This window comes from Haliotis rubra, unplaced genomic scaffold (assembly GCF_003918875.1).
Source record: "Haliotis rubra isolate DU_JTF1 unplaced genomic scaffold, ASM391887v1 Scf46, whole genome shotgun sequence".
NCBI lineage: Eukaryota > Metazoa > Mollusca > Gastropoda > Lepetellida > Haliotidae > Haliotis > Haliotis rubra.
Genome location: NW_025767146.1, coordinates 241892 through 257658, shown reverse-complemented (window position 1 = coordinate 257658; position 15767 = coordinate 241892). Strand labels below are relative to the sequence as shown.

The following is a 15767-nucleotide window of genomic DNA, read 5'->3' as shown; positions in this document are numbered from 1 at the left end:
GTGCAAGATGTTTTGCATTGACCTTGTACAGCTTCCGCAGTAGATTGACATATTAGATTGAAAACCGTATGGGTCTTCAAATTTGTAACTGTGTTAAATTATGAGATTAAGTATATCCTGATCTTGGCGTGTCAGCTTCATAAGGGATGAAGCCCAGGAGTAGCGCAAGTCCCACACCTTCACCACTTCAGTAGAATTCACTTGCAGGGTCTAACACTGATAAATCTCAAAACCATAAGCAGACTGTACTATCAATTTCAGACATGATACCACAGAGTCGGCATTTGGTTCTCTTGCCATTTGCATCAAGCTCAAATTGAGCCCAAACACTCAACTTAGCATGCGTGTCGTCCATATTGCTCTAGGTTAGAGTTACCTGCCCTTGTCATTACTGAGTTCTCTCCCTTTCCGGGTACTCGATTCCTTGAAATAGGACTCGATTCCAGCTGTACCCGACCCGGATTCGAGTACCCGAGTATCCGTCCCAGCCCTAGTGGAAACATTGCGTTTATGTTTTTCGACAGATATAATGTCTCAGTTCGACTCAATATTATACAGCGACACGGCAACGTTCGCAATACATTCCCACCCACGTGTTTGTTAAGAATGAAAAAATAGTTACGTCAGAATGTGACCTAATTGAGAGGTCATCGGTTATCCAATCAAATCGTTAGAATTTCAGGTCAAGTCGTTACGACACAGGTCAACGCGATACGACACTCGTGTGACGTACGAGATTAATATGCAACTACCCATACGTTGACCACGTGGGTAATAAAAGCTCCGCTCACTGGTGTTTCATCTCTACGAGCTATGTCATTGCATAAGCCCAACGATGTTGAGAGTTTCCAGTAGTTGTATACCGGCGGATACTTTGCAAGCACCAGTTTGAAATATTTTTCTTTTTTCACTAATACGCTCATATTTATTTGTATTACGGGGTGCTGAGGTGTTATGCTTTGTGTATTTTGTATTTTGTATTTTTTAAATTTACGAAAAGTGTTTTATTAGTATTTTATTTTTCGAAGCAGTAATAATGCATTACACTAGACACGTCAGTCATGTTTGTGCCGGTTCGATCAATGCATTGCTATTTATTAGGATTAATTCAAGGGGTTAAGGTTAGGGTTAGGGCTAGAGTTAGGTTTAGGGTTTAGGGTTAGGGTTAAGGTTAGGGACCTAATCCAATATAGTAGGTACATGTCCGGTGTAATACGTGAGTACCATTTGTTGTTTTTCCTCTTGCATTTTAATATTTTTTTTCACACAAAAACGGGAAACCAAAAACGTCGAAAGTACACTATGAAATGGTTTAACGTAGAAATTTTGGCCTGGTTCGCTTCTTGGGAAGTAAACCCAAGTACACAATATTGCACTTTTGATTTGCGATATTACTCTTATAATTTTGTTTATATGTTTTTTCATAACCAGCAATGTATATTATATGTCATGAATAAGTGATAATTGTGTTTTAATTATGTTTGATTTTTTGGTTGCATGTGACCTTTAATGAACCCGTGTTTGTTCTAGTGCGATCATGCCATCTGTAATGAAACCCTTCATGAAACAATAAACAAAACCTAGTCCATGAAGGCCTTATAATACAGCAGGGCTGAAATCCTGTTTCAAATGTTTCACCAGCTTTTCTATTCAAAGCTGAACGGAGGGTGTGTGTTGAAAGTACATACTACCACAATGGAGACTGGTTGTGCCAACACGGGTTGGGAGTGGGAATGTATCATTCTAATAGATGTAGCAAAAATATGTAACATTTTTAGCTAAATGAAAGTGAGCAGAAAATGATTGAATTCGTATGATGAGCTATTGAACAAATGGATAACTTTAAGACATCTAAGTTTCGGAGCATTTAAACAGAAACTATTTTAGTATATCTAATATAGAAAATAATGTGTCATCTAGAAAGTGTATGGAAGTCATGATCATTATTGGGAAAGGGACGTAAACTGTTTTGTCATGGAACTTTTGACGCGAGGAAAGTGATTTATGTTTAAAATGTTCATCCTTAATCCGAAGAGAAAAATTATTTTATCATCGAAATTGTAAATGCCAGGAAAATGTTCATACGTAGATACAGGTTCCTATTGAAAATTGGATACAGGGTGTGACTTGAAAGTTGACTAAAGGCTGCTGTATAAGGTTAGGCATGACTTATCACAGTTTACAGTTAATATGTCCTGGAGTGGAATGTACAGGAAGGAGACAAATACAGCAGTTACACAAATAACAACAAGCGGAGATTTTGGTCAGTTTAGACATGCAATTAAATACACCGGGATACCGAACCCAGTCAGAGCGGGTGGGTGTGCACTCAAGTGTAACGGCTGGTTCATTTGCAGATGTCCTCACGGCTCATGTGTGTATATTTAGAGATGTTGTGTTTGTACGTACATGCTCATTTTTGTGTATAACATTTTGCAATCAACAGACATCATAACATGTCATGTGTTCAAGTATATCACACCTGCCTGTCTGTGTAATTACATAATGTGACAGAGACCGAACTCGGGCCATAAATCAATGCGTTTTGTTTATGGTGTATAGCCTGATTGGTGTTAAGTTCAAATTGCATGTGGTCAGTGATTGAAGTTGTGTATTGAATATTGTCATTAGCAGACAGGCAGGCAGACACACAGTTGTCAATAAAACAAGACATTGAGTTTTGTCTGTGACAACGACATATCTATATCACAGTTAGAAATTCTGTCAACGCTAAATAATGACATTGCTTTTAAGTATCGAACTGGTGAAATAGACAAATGAAATTTTATAAACAGTTAATTTACTGTCATAACATATAAAAAGCTCGCGCCTATGAGATATCAGCAAAACATTAGAAAAATAGCTCACACCAAAGCCTTCACCGAGTATTCACCCGACAACCCGCTTCCAAGTTGCGCGAACCTTTTTCACTGCGCACGTGCTATGAGCGCAGCCCAGCTGTTGAAACCACTTGAATTCCCCCCAAACGCTGGGGGAAAATTAGTGAATCGTTTGATCTCCGATTTCGCGCGTTTTTTTCATCGCGTTATTTTTCAACTTTATAAGTTGAATTAGCATTTTTGACGATTTGTTTCGGTATCGGAAAGGTATCAGAATCTGCAAAGTTGTGTTTTACGTTGCATGTGACCTTTAACTACAGGGGCTTGTATTGCTGAAAATAATACGTCCTGGGTCCTACAAGCGTACACTGATATCCATATTTCTAAGATGCCTAGCGGTTAGAACAATCGGAAAACAAATACATTATCAGACAATAAAGGTATAGTTTTTTGATGACGTAACAATTGAATGACGTTATCCCGTCACTGCGCCATTCTAGTGTGCCCCCTCGTAATCGAACCATTTTACATTACGTCACAATGTAAGCGACGTCACGATGCATGTCAGTTGTCATCGCCTCGTACGGCCTCCTGCAGTAAACTACACCGTTGCATATGGATTCTGCCATCCAGTTTCTTGGTTTGCTGTTGCTTCACGCAGCTAACATCACTGGTGGAAACATTACGTTTATGTTTTACGACGGTTAAAATGTGTCATTTCGACTCACAAGTTTTCAGCGACACGGTAACGTTCGTAATGTTTACATTCCCACAATGCAATTGTGGAATGTCGCTTGACTACTCAACTTCCTCTGGATGCACTGATCTAAACTTACGCTGGTAGTAGAAATGCAACGTTCATATTGCCCCATATGGTTTACGTTAATGACAAATGTAATTAAAATAATTCAGAGAAGATAGTTAATCCGAACGTAAACCGTCATCAAACTGTTGTCATTTGTTTTTTTCTGGTAACGTTCGTCTTAACGTAGGGGGCAGACACATCAATAGAACAGCGCGCCAGTTAGCCCTGTGCGAGGATTCTTAATTTAGGTCACCGACACCGTCGTTTGTTTTCTGCCTTAAATTAATCGTAATTATCTTTAGAAAGTATTAAATTTGGCATCTTAGAAAAGAAATACACTTCGCCCTACCACCATGTATAGTGTAATAAAACACACTTTCGCCCTGAACTATTATAACGTTAAAGCACTCGGACGCAAGCGTCCTCGTGCTTTAACTATAATAGTTCAGGGCAAAAGTGTGTTCGTCCGAGTGCTTTAACGTTATAATAGTTCAGGGCGAAAGTGTGTTTTATTACACTATACATGGTGGTAGAGCGAAGTGTATTTCTTAAACATATAAAGAAGGAAAGGGATGTAACGCACACAAACTTGTCAAAAACCCCCCTCTCGTAAATGGGCGAAATCTGGGTGGGAAATTGTGAAAGACATAACCTTTTCGTAATCGCTAGATATTCCGCTTTCGCATTACAACATCTCAAATGAAATGAGTTACTGATTTTACCTGCCATACACGACTTTATTGGAAAATTAGCGGTATCGAGTGATCGACGCCACCATGGTTGTCCTTCACCTTCAATAGACTCGCACCAACGACGAGCTACTCTCTGATTGGTTAAAAATAAAATGTTGTAATGCGAAAGCGGAATATCTAGCGATTACGAAAAGGTTATGTCTTTTCGCCGATTGCGTGTTTTCCATTGAAATACTTAGTATTTCTTCGCCGAGAGGCGATGATTTTCGTAGGCAGGTTTTTGGCGTACAAATGAAAAAGTTGTCTTTTCCCGAGTTCCAAGCAAAGTTACTCGGTCAATAGTGCACCGATTTTGATAATTTTGGATTTAATCGAAAGGGAATTCATCTGGCTTTATTTCAGTAAGAATCCCGGCTGTGTATTTCACAATTTCCCACCCAGATTTCGCCCATTTACGAGAGGGGGGTGTTTGACAAGTTTGTGTGCGTTACATCCCTTTCCTTCTTTATATGTATATGGATATCAGTGTACGCTTGTAGGACCCAGGACGTATTATTTTCAGCAATACAAGCCCCTGTGCCTTTAACTTTATTTGCCAAGGGTAAAAAATGTTAGATCTGAAAGAAAACGAGGTCAATGTATGTTTTGCATTTTTGCCTTATAATCCTAGCATTATTAATTTATCATTATATTTTTAATCAATTTGGAACTTCATAAAAAGTACACAATCTGTTGTTTAACCTTTAACCTTTCTGACCTGAAATGGTGGAGATCTGCAATGAGAGTAAACACATCATGTACAACATAGATAATTAAATAACATATAATCCTCTATCCCTCCCTAGGTCATTGTCGGATCTTGACAAAGATGTGGCAAGGACTGAAAGAAACAGTTCTGACTAGAACTCGGGTTTGAGTTAAATAAAGCATAATGTCTTGAATTGTCCTTAAGTGATTGGGAAAAGTCTAAACGTTTGGAACAAACTGGAATAAAGAGAGAAACTGGCAATAAAGCATTCAGGGCTTTCACTGGGTAGACTGTCCTTTGGCCCAGGGACTATTCTGACTCAATAACATGCACGTAATCAGACAGCCAGTTTGGCTTTTTCTTGGTGCGGGTAGAACGTCGTGGGTGGATCACACTTGTGTCTACTGTTAGGGTCGATGAAGGATCGATGCTTGGTGACTCTGTCAGGACAGTGGGTTCTCTGATCACAGGACAGAGTGGACGGGATCTATCAGGTGAGGGTGGTGTGGATTGTGAGACATCAGGCGTAGCAGCTGGTCTGGACGGCACTGGCTGTTGATGCGGAGTGCGTTGTTTGTCACCAGTAGAGACTGTTGTTGGTGTGGTCAAGTGTTCTGATGTTGACTGAGCCGGATGTGGACATAGTCTGGGGGTGGTGGTATTGTCAAGGGTAGATGTTTGTGGCCTTAGCAAGTCATCAGCGATTGAGCGTCTAGATGGAGGTTGGAAAGCAGGGATGTACTTCCTGAGGAACTTCCGATTGCGTACTACCTGATCCGTCTACCCGTACAGCATACTGGTCAAATTGACGAACTTCGACCACACATCCTGTTTTGTCCCATTTGAGAGGGTGAGGCCCTATCTGGTTCTGGATTCTGACAAAGTCACCAACTGCGAGAGGTGGGAGCTGTTTGGTGTGCTGAGTGAGACGTTCTGCCATCTTCATGTCGGTTTCTGAGTGCCTCCTCCCTCAGTAATAGTGTATCGCTCCATGTCTCATGAGGTTTGTACCGACCGGGTAGGATGGGGATGAAGTCCTTTATGGCTCTGCCAAAAACACTCATAGCAGGAGATAACTTTGTGTCTCTGTCTGGGGTGTTCCTGTACTGAAGCATTGCCCGCTGGAAAGCATCCGTGTCAAGTTCACCTTGGGGTCCGGTGTTGTCAGTGATCATGCGTTTGACTGTCTTCACGCCAATTTCTGCCCTGCAGTTGCTGTGGGGGAAGGCGACAGAAGATAGTCGATGATGTACTGACCATGTGTGAAGGAACTCTCTGGTTGCAGAGGCTGTGAATTCGGTTCCCCCATCAGAGGAAAGTTCATCAGGTATGCCAAATGTGACAAATGTGCGTCGTAAGCAGTTGATGAGTCCAGGTGCACCTCCAGCAGTTCTCTCCACTATTGGCCAGTTGGAGTATCTGTCGACCAGCACTAGATAGTTGACGCCCTTGTAATGAAAGAAGTCAGCGCATAGACATTGGAAGGGGTAGGATGGGTATACTAGTGGTGTTGGTGGGGCTGATGGTTGTGATGGAGCCATCCGATTGCAGTGAGCACAGTTGGTTCGGAGGGTTGTAACGGCCAATGTGAGTCCGGGACAGAAGATAGATGCTTCAGTTCTGGACATCATTGATGAGACGCCTTGGTGTGCAGAATGGAGGGCAGTAAGGGCATCTTCACGTAGTGCTGGTGGGATCACAATCCGGTCCTTGTATAGCACAACTCCGTCTACCATGTGGAGATGCTCTCTGAACTGATGATATTCACGTAGTGCGGTAGAAAGTTCAAGGCGGGATTCTGGCATCCCAGTTTCAATAAGATCAACGAGTTTGGCCATGGATACATTGCTAGTGGTGGCAACTTTCACCTTGTTCCACGTGATTGGTTCCAAGGAGCTGATTGCAGATGCAGCAGACTGGAGAGTGGCATCCTCTACACTGTAGTCAGGCTCTTCACTGCATCTGATGGAGGCAAGGATGTTATGACAAACATCCAGAGAAGGGGAAAGTTCAGTACAGTCCATGGCTGCAATATCATCCAATAGAACTATCCTCTCAGGGTTACCAGTTGGGTGACGAGATACAGCATCGGCAGCTCTGTGTTTGGCTCCGGGGGATGTGAACCATGTGGAATTTGTACCGCAAGGTCTTTTCCTTCAGGTTACGTAGTCGAGCATTCGAGATGCATTCAAGTGATCGATCCCCAAAGATCTTTAGTAGAGGTTTGTGGTCAACTGCAATGGTCAAATCATTACATCCAAGGACAAAATACCTTGCTTTCTCCAGGGCATCAACCACTGCTAGTGCTTCCCACTCGACGGGTGCATAGCAGGATTCCGCGGCGTGGGTGAAACGACTTCCCACCAGGGTGACTTTCCATCCATCTCTACAGCAAAATGGCAGGGTCTTTGGGCATTGACAGTGCTTCTGGAAGAGCCAAAATCCAATTCCGTGTTTCGACCAGTCTGTTGCAAGACAGGTCGGTTTGTTTGCGTCAAAGATGCGCACACCTTTCTCAATCTCATTGACAATGACGGTCTTGGATTCCTGAAACAAACGGTCCAGATTGTCATCCCAACGAAATGGTGTTCCAGGCTTTAAAAGTTGACGAAAAGACTGCAACCTCTCAGCCATGCTGAATGCGTATGACACTTGATTGACAAGTCCAAACCAAGAACGCATGTCCGTTATGTTCTTTGGTGTAGGAAAGTCCATGATGGCTTGTAGGTACTTCAAGCAAGGTCGAACACTGGTGTAGCAGGGTCACAATGACGACACGCAAAAAGTGAATGCAGGGTTGTACGTTCTGTTTATTCCAAGTGGATGTAGATTTCAACATACACGATAAACGCTGAAACAATTGTAGCAACAATATAATAACAATATAATAACAATGTTCGGCATGCTTGTAGAACATACATTGACATCTATTTATATATATTCAGTGTATTAACATTATAAATGTTAATAGAGCTTGAATGCATGAGCGCCGACAATATTATCTGTACATTAAAACATTACGGAAATATAATGATCGCCGAGGGATTGAACTTTACAAAGATCAGGGGCGATAACTCATGACATGACTTAAACAAAGCCATAAATGATATCGGCGGCAATCACCGCACAACATACACTATTTACCTTAGAAGGTTAATATAAAGGAACGATGATTCTGTATGCTAGAATTATATATACACATGATATAAACAGTATTGTACGGCACATTCTTGATCTGGTCCCCAAATCCAGTTGATTCGTTCCAGAGGTTTCCACGACTTGGATTTCTTGACTGTTCCTTGAGGGATTAGCATGGAAAGGGGTCTTGCAATCGAAGAGAAATCCTTGACAAATTTCCGGTAATATCCTGCGAAACCGAGGAACTTCCTGACCTGATCTGGGTTTGCTGGAGTTGGCCAATCTTGGATCTTATTTACCTTGTCTGGATCTGTCTCAATGCCATCCTCTGAGATGATGTATCCCACATACTTTACTCGTCTCTTGAAGAACTTACACTTCTTGGGGGCTAGTTTCAATCCTGTCTCCTGAAGACGACGCAGTACAAGTTCCAACCTCTCAATGTGCTCTTCATATGTCCGTGAAAAAATAATTAGGGCGTCCAAATATATCAGGCAGATATTTAGGTTCAGACCGGCAAGGCACTCCTCCATGAGACGCTGGTATGTAGCTGGGGCATTACAGAGACCAAAGGGCATTCGGTTAAACTCGTAGAAGCCTAGAGGACCAACTGTGAAGGCTGTTCTCTACTTGTGCTCCTCGTACAACTCTACCTGGTGGTAATCGCTTTTCATGTCCAGCACAGAAAAGTACTTCATTCCACCTAAGTGGTCCAAAAGTTCTTCTATTCTTGGCAGGGCGTAGGAATCCTTGATACTTCGTTTGTTGAGCTGGCGAAAATCAATACACATCGCGCGCAGCTTGCCATCTTTTCTTGCGTGCCAGTACCACGCTTGATGCCCAGGGACTATGAGATTCTATGCGTATGACTCGCACTAAGTAGCTGAGTCAAGTGACTTCGAACTTCATCATACATGGACGGAGGTATTCGTTGGTGCCTCTGTTTGAATGGTGCATCATCTGTTAGGTTGATCTTGTGCTTCACAGCAGAGGAATGTCCCAAATCGTCATCACTCTTGGAGAAAATGTCTTGAAACTTGAGGATGAGTCCAAGTCCTTGATCGATCTGGCTGTCAGTGAGATCCTTCAACTCAACATCAATGTCCTTTAAGAGAGTGTCTTTATCCACTGGCAAACCTGTGACAGGTTCCTCAAAGAGAGACTGGTTGTAACTTCGCAGAGGAGGGCTTTAGGTGGCACAACAACTGTCCTGGTAGTCACGTTAGAGATGTGCACATCAACAATCCCTGGAAAATTGGCATCATAATCCACAACAATAGGAGCTATGTCGAGGTCCTGAGAGATCCTACTATCAACAGTGGGTTGCAGTAGAGCACAAACCTTGGGAAACTGCAGTGCTTTCGTTAGCTGACCCTTGATCACTACTCTGCTATTTGGTCCAATCAAAACACCTGTTGGTTCACAACTCCTGACATAGGCAAGTCTCCAGTTGTTCCGACGGATGTCCTTCTCCTGTAGTGCTATGGTCCTAAATGCCAAATAGTATGGTGTAAACAATTCTGCTTTCTGTAGGAACTTGGTGCCATACAAAGTCTTACACTCTTCCAGTAGAGGTTTGAGCACATGGTTCCAAGGAGCACTGGTACTCGGGAGTTGTACTGGGTCTCCGGAACTACAAGAAGGAGGCACGATCTGGAAGAAATGGAAGAACTGATGGTCTGTATTACAACATCCACATATCCAAGGTAGGGCAGGTTCTCCCCTCCAGCACATTCAATATCAAGAAGGTCTCCTAGAGGATGAATGGGGATGTGACTAAGATGACTCCTATGAAATGATTGAGACATTACTGAAACTGTGGCACCTGTGTCCAAAAGTGCCGGAACTGATATGTCCTCCACAATAATGTCCACTTCTGTTGAATGTCCAACTAGTCCATCCGGTATCTGTGAAGTGGAGCAATCCTGAAAACCTATGGGCGACCCCTTCCCATAGGCCTGCGAAAGTTTAAAGGTCTCATCCTATGATCCGTCCTGACAGTACATGAGTAGTGAAGATGCCCTGTATATCCACAGTTCCAACACACAGCATCCTGTCTTCTCTGTCGATAATGTGGTTGATTCTGGTTGAACGTCGTGTATGGAGCACTTTCACTTGGTCCATAAGGTAGGTGAGGTTCAAAGTTAGACGGATCCTGAGATGTCGCTGTGTATAATGAGTTATCATATGATACTGTACAGGATTGAGGCTCAGGAACAGATCCTGAAGGCTGGAAATCCATGCTAACGTGTCCTCTTCCCTCTCTTCCAGAAAAGCGAGGTCCCCTGCTTTTATTCCGGGTGTATCCGTGTACTTGATTTGGCTGATGAAAAGTAGGATTGGCCTGTTGACTCTTCAACTCCGAAACCTGAGTAGTCAATGTCTTGATCATGGTCTGTAGGTTCCCGATCTCCTTCTTCCATTCCGCTCAGATGTGGAAGCCATCTTGACAGATGCTTGCCGCTTAGAAGTGTTGCTGTCATCCACCTTGGCCTGATCCACTTCTATCTCACGTAGAGCCTTGAGGAGATCGTTCAAGTTTGACGTCTGATCGAACTTGTATCCTGATTGGTTCTTCAGTTCAGGTCTCAAACCACTCCACAGCATGTTTCTGAGCATCTCATCTTTCCTAGCCACACTGATGTACTCTGGGTTGTTCTCCAATGCCTTGGATAGAAGAAGCTCTAGACGACAACACCAGGATGAGACAGACTCCTTGTCCTTCTGCCTTGCACTATAAAAGTTAGACATCCGGCTCTCTGTCTTGTCAACCTCACCAAACATACTCTGGAATTTGGATAGCAAAGTAGCTGTGCTTGCCTGTGGTCCAAGATTCCTGGCTATCATGGCAGCTTCTCCCTTCAGTGACCGTCGGATTATTTCATAGAGATCATCTTCAGAGAGCTTAGTCCTCTTGTTTATAAGGCATGCCACTTCATATCGCCAGTGTGCATAGTCCGCATCCTTACCAGAGTCTCCACTGAAGAACGAAAGTTTTGGTAACTGATGGTAGAACAATCGAGGATCCGGTGTAGTTGAAGCGGATGTGCCAGGCATAGGAGGAACATAGTTTGAATCCAGCCCTGAGTGTAACCGTCCAGACAACTGAGAAGCAGCGGGCAAAGTACCATCTATTGCATGGTATTCCTCTTCCTCCAAATCCTCTTGTTTGAGAGCTGCATAGAATCGAACCAGGACTCAAACTCCTCAGGTGTATCAGCAGTAGGCTTCACATTCTTCCTACGAAACACTTCTAACATGTTTTGGATCTCCTTATCCGTAAAATCCATCGTTGACACACAAGTGTAAAACGAAGATAAAACCAAGTATAGAGAAACACAAACCACGAAATTATTTGTGACCACCAGCAACTTAATTGCTGATAAGAGGGTGTAAGAAACTAAGCTAAGATGTTTCTGTACGCAAGCGCTTGTGTAACAAGTGTGGTTACAAGTGTGGATGCAAAGTAATCAAACGAATAATGAAGCAAAGTTGTAACCTAAAAGATAACAACTTTAAACCAATCACTTCCGGAACCTGAAAGAAAAAATAATGTGAAATAAAGCGTTTGCTTGTTTGTTTACATGAAAGAAAACAAATATGTATATCAACAAATTCAAGAAATAAACAACAAACACAGTGCTGTTGCGTATGTGTGCATTGCAATATGGTGAACTGTCAACGTACCGTCAAGTTACTTGTCAAGTCACTCGTCACCAAGCTTAGTTATTTATTAACTGAGCTTTACTTAAAAATAATTTGAGAATATGTTGTTGAGGCTTAATAAGAGGAAACACAAACACACCTGTCAACCATTCATCATAAATGCACAAGTAAGGCAAATAATAATGAAGCAAAGTACTAACGTATACGAATTAAGAATACAAAGAAATGATATGCTAACTAAACTTTTAAGAAAAGATAATTTAAACACTAAGCTGTAATGCCGTTTGAAAAACTATATGAGAAATGCAAATTACACTACTGAATTACTTTTCAACTAGAAAAAAAATCAGCTGAATTAATAACTTATTAATACCAATTTAAATGTAAACAAAATCAAATGTAAACAAACAATATAGTCGACTAAAAAAATATAACTATAAATGTAAACAAACACTTAACAAAGTTTACTTGAAGTTAATCAAAATGTAAACAAATGAAAAAATGCACTATCTATGAGCTCATAACATAATACTACAAGGCGCCAAGAAAGTCAATATGCTAGCTAGCAACAAGTAAAGTCACAATACCACGGTATTATAGGAATGTCCAATAACACAAACATAAGTGACGAATCGTGGGGGTGTGTGAAGACATCACGTGACGATCGTAGACCCGGGGTGTTGTATCTCACTAGGCAGAGGCAGTGTCCATCGCTGAAACTTTTTCAAGTCCACAAATCACTGGGGGCTCCATTTTGTAGCAGGGTCACAATGACGACACGCAAAGTGAATGCAGGGTTGTACGTTCTGTTTATTCCAAGTGGATGTAGATTTCAACATACACGATAAACGCTGAAACAATTGTAGCAACAATATAATAACAATATAATAACAATGTTCGGCATGCTTGCAGAACATACATTGACATCTATTTATATATATTCAGTATATTAACATTATAAATGTTAATAGAGGCTTGAATGCATGAGCCGACAATATTATCTGTACATTAAAACATTACGGAAATATAATGATCGCCGAGGGATTGAACTTTACAAAGATCAGGGGCGATAACTCATGACATGACTTAAACAAAGCCATAAATGATATCGGCGCAATCACCGACAACATACACTATTTACCTTAGAAGGTTAATATAAAGGAACGATGATTCTGTATGCTAGAATTATATATACACATGATATAAACAGTATTGTACGGCACATTCTTGATCTGGTCCCCAAATCCAGTTGATTCGTTCCAGAGGTTTCCACGACTTGGATTTCTTGACTGTTCCTTGAGGGATTAGCATGGAAAGGGGTCTTGCAATCGAAGAGAAATCCTTGACAAATTTCCGGTAATATCCTGCGAAACCGAGGAACTTCCTGACCTGATCTGGGTTTGCTGGAGTTGGCCAATCTTGGATCTTATTTACCTTGTCTGGATCTGTCTCAATGCCATCCTCTGAGATGATGTATCCCACATACTTTACTCGTCTCTTGAAGAACTTACACTTCTTGGGGGCTAGTTTCAATCCTGTCTCCTGAAGACGACGCAGTACAAGTTCCAACCTCTCAATGTGCTCTTCATATGTCCGTGAAAAAATAATTAGGTCGTCCAAATATATCAGGCAGATATTTAGGTTCAGACCGGCAAGGCACTCCTCCATGAGACGCTGGTATGTAGCTGGGGCATTACAGAGACCAAAGGGCATTCGGTTAAACTCGTAGAAGCCTAGAGGACCAACTGTGAAGGCTGTTCTCTCCTTGTGCTCCTCGTACAACTCTACCTGGTGGTAATCGCTTTTCATGTCCAGCACAGAAAAGTACTTCATTCCACCTAAGTGGTCCAAAAGTTCTTCTATTCTTGGCAGGGCGTAGGAATCCTTGATACTTCGTTTGTTGAGCTGGCGAAAATCAATACACATGCGCAGCTTGCCATCTTTCTTGCGTGCCAGTACCACGTTTGATGCCCAGGGACTATGAGACTTGCGTATGACTCCGGCACTAAGTAGCTGAGTCAAGTGACTTCGAACTTCATCATACATGGACGGAGGTATTCGTTGGTGCCTCTGTTTGAATGGTGCATCATCTGTTAGGTTGATCTTGTGCTTCACAGCAGAGGAATGTCCCAAATCGTCATCACTCTTGGAGAAAATGTCTTGAAACTTGAGGATGAGTCCAAGTCCTTGATCGATCTGGCTGTCAGTGAGATCCTTCAACTCAACATCAATGTCCTTTAAGTGTCTTTATCCACTGGCAAACCTGTGACAGGTTCCTCAAGAGAGACTGGTTGTAACTCGCAGAGGAGGGCTTTAGGTGGCACAACAACTGTCCTGGTAGTCATCACGTTAGAGATGTGCACATCAACAATCCCTGGAAAATTGGCATCATAATCCACAACAATAGGAGCTATGTCGAGGTCCTGAGAGATCCTACTATCAACAGTGGGTTGCAGTAGAGCACAAACCTTGGGAAACTGCAGTGCTTTCGTTAGCTGACCCTTGATCACTACTCTGCTATTTGGTCCAATCAAAACACCTGTTGGTTCACAACTCCTGACATAGGCAAGTCTCCAGTTGTTCCGACGGATGTCCTTCTCCTGTAGTGCTATGGTCCTAAATGCCAAATAGTATGGTGTAAACAATTCTGCTTTCTGTAGGAACTTGGTGCCATACAAAGTCTTACACTCTTCCAGTAGAGGTTTGAGCACATTGGTTCCAAGGAGCACTGGTACTCAGGAGTTGTACTGGGTCTCCTCGAACTACAAGAAGGAGGCACGATCTGGAAGAAATGGAAGAACTGATGGTCTGTATTACAACATCCACATATCCAAGGTAGGGCAGGTTCTCCTCCAGCACATTCAATATCAAGAAGGTCTCCTAGAGGATGAATGGGGATGTGACTAAGATGACTCCTATGAAATGATTGAGACATTACTGAAACTGTGGCACCTGTGTCCAAAAGTGTACGGAACTGATATGTCCTCCACAACAATGTCCACTTCTGTTGAATGTCCAACTAGTCCATCCGCATCTGGTGAAGTGGGGCAATCCTGAAAACCTATGGGCGACACCTTCCCATAGGCCTGCGAAAGTTTAAAGGTCTCCTCCTATGATCCGTCCTGACAGTACATGAGTAGTGAAGATGCCCTGTATATCCACAGTTCCAACACACAGCATCCTGTCTTCTGTCGATAATGTGGTTGATTCTGGTTGAACGCCCACTGTGTGGAGCACTTTCACTTGGTCCATAAGGTAGGTGAGGTTCAAAAGTTAGACGGATCCTGAGATGTCGCTGTGTATAATGAGTTATCATATGAAACTGTACAGGATTGAGGCTCAGGAACAGATCCTGAAGGCTGGAAATCCATGCTAACGTGTCCTTTGGTTCCCAACACTCCGATCTCTAAGGTTGCAGCTCTTGTCCTGAGATCATAGTTAGTCTTCTGTCGTGACTGAGCAGTACTGGTATTCTTCACTGCCAGGTCATATGCAGTCTTGAGTCGGTCTTGTAGTGCCTTTGTGTACTTGGATACAGATGATGACTTGGCATTGGTGATGTCCAATCCAAAAGCAAGGTCAATAGGCAGACGGGATGGCGCCCAAACATCAGGAAAAAAAGCGGTGGTCTCGTCTGGTACAATTATAAGAATGCACCAATGGTCCCACGTAGCTCTTCCAGTCTTTCTTCTTGTCTGGATACAACTTCACGATCCGATACAGACTAGGGAAAACTAACATTGATGCGGATACGCTGTCAAATTGAGCAAGACGAAGGAGGACCAAACTCCCACAGATTCTGTACAAGCCATCTGCAACCTCGCAAATACTACCAACTTTGTGGAGAGTCTCTGTTTTGCAACCAGTATCACCATGGA

General features: G+C 42.5%; 1 protein-coding gene across 1 annotated transcript; it reads right to left on the bottom strand.

Annotated features, from left to right (window-relative positions):
* Positions 1-5969: 5969 nt before the first annotated feature.
* Positions 5970-7109, bottom strand: LOC124290207 (uncharacterized protein K02A2.6-like). The gene has a single exon (XM_046726920.1). It carries the CDS (start codon positions 7107-7109, stop codon positions 5970-5972), a length of 1140 nt encoding a protein of 379 aa, XP_046582876.1.
* Between the last annotated feature and the right edge of the window lie 8658 nt (positions 7110-15767).

Excerpts from the sequence above, each read along its gene's own strand:
- LOC124290207 (XM_046726920.1), bottom strand. The coding sequence starts at position 7,109 with ATGGACTGTACTGAACTTTCCCCTTCTCTGGATGTTTGTCATAACATC.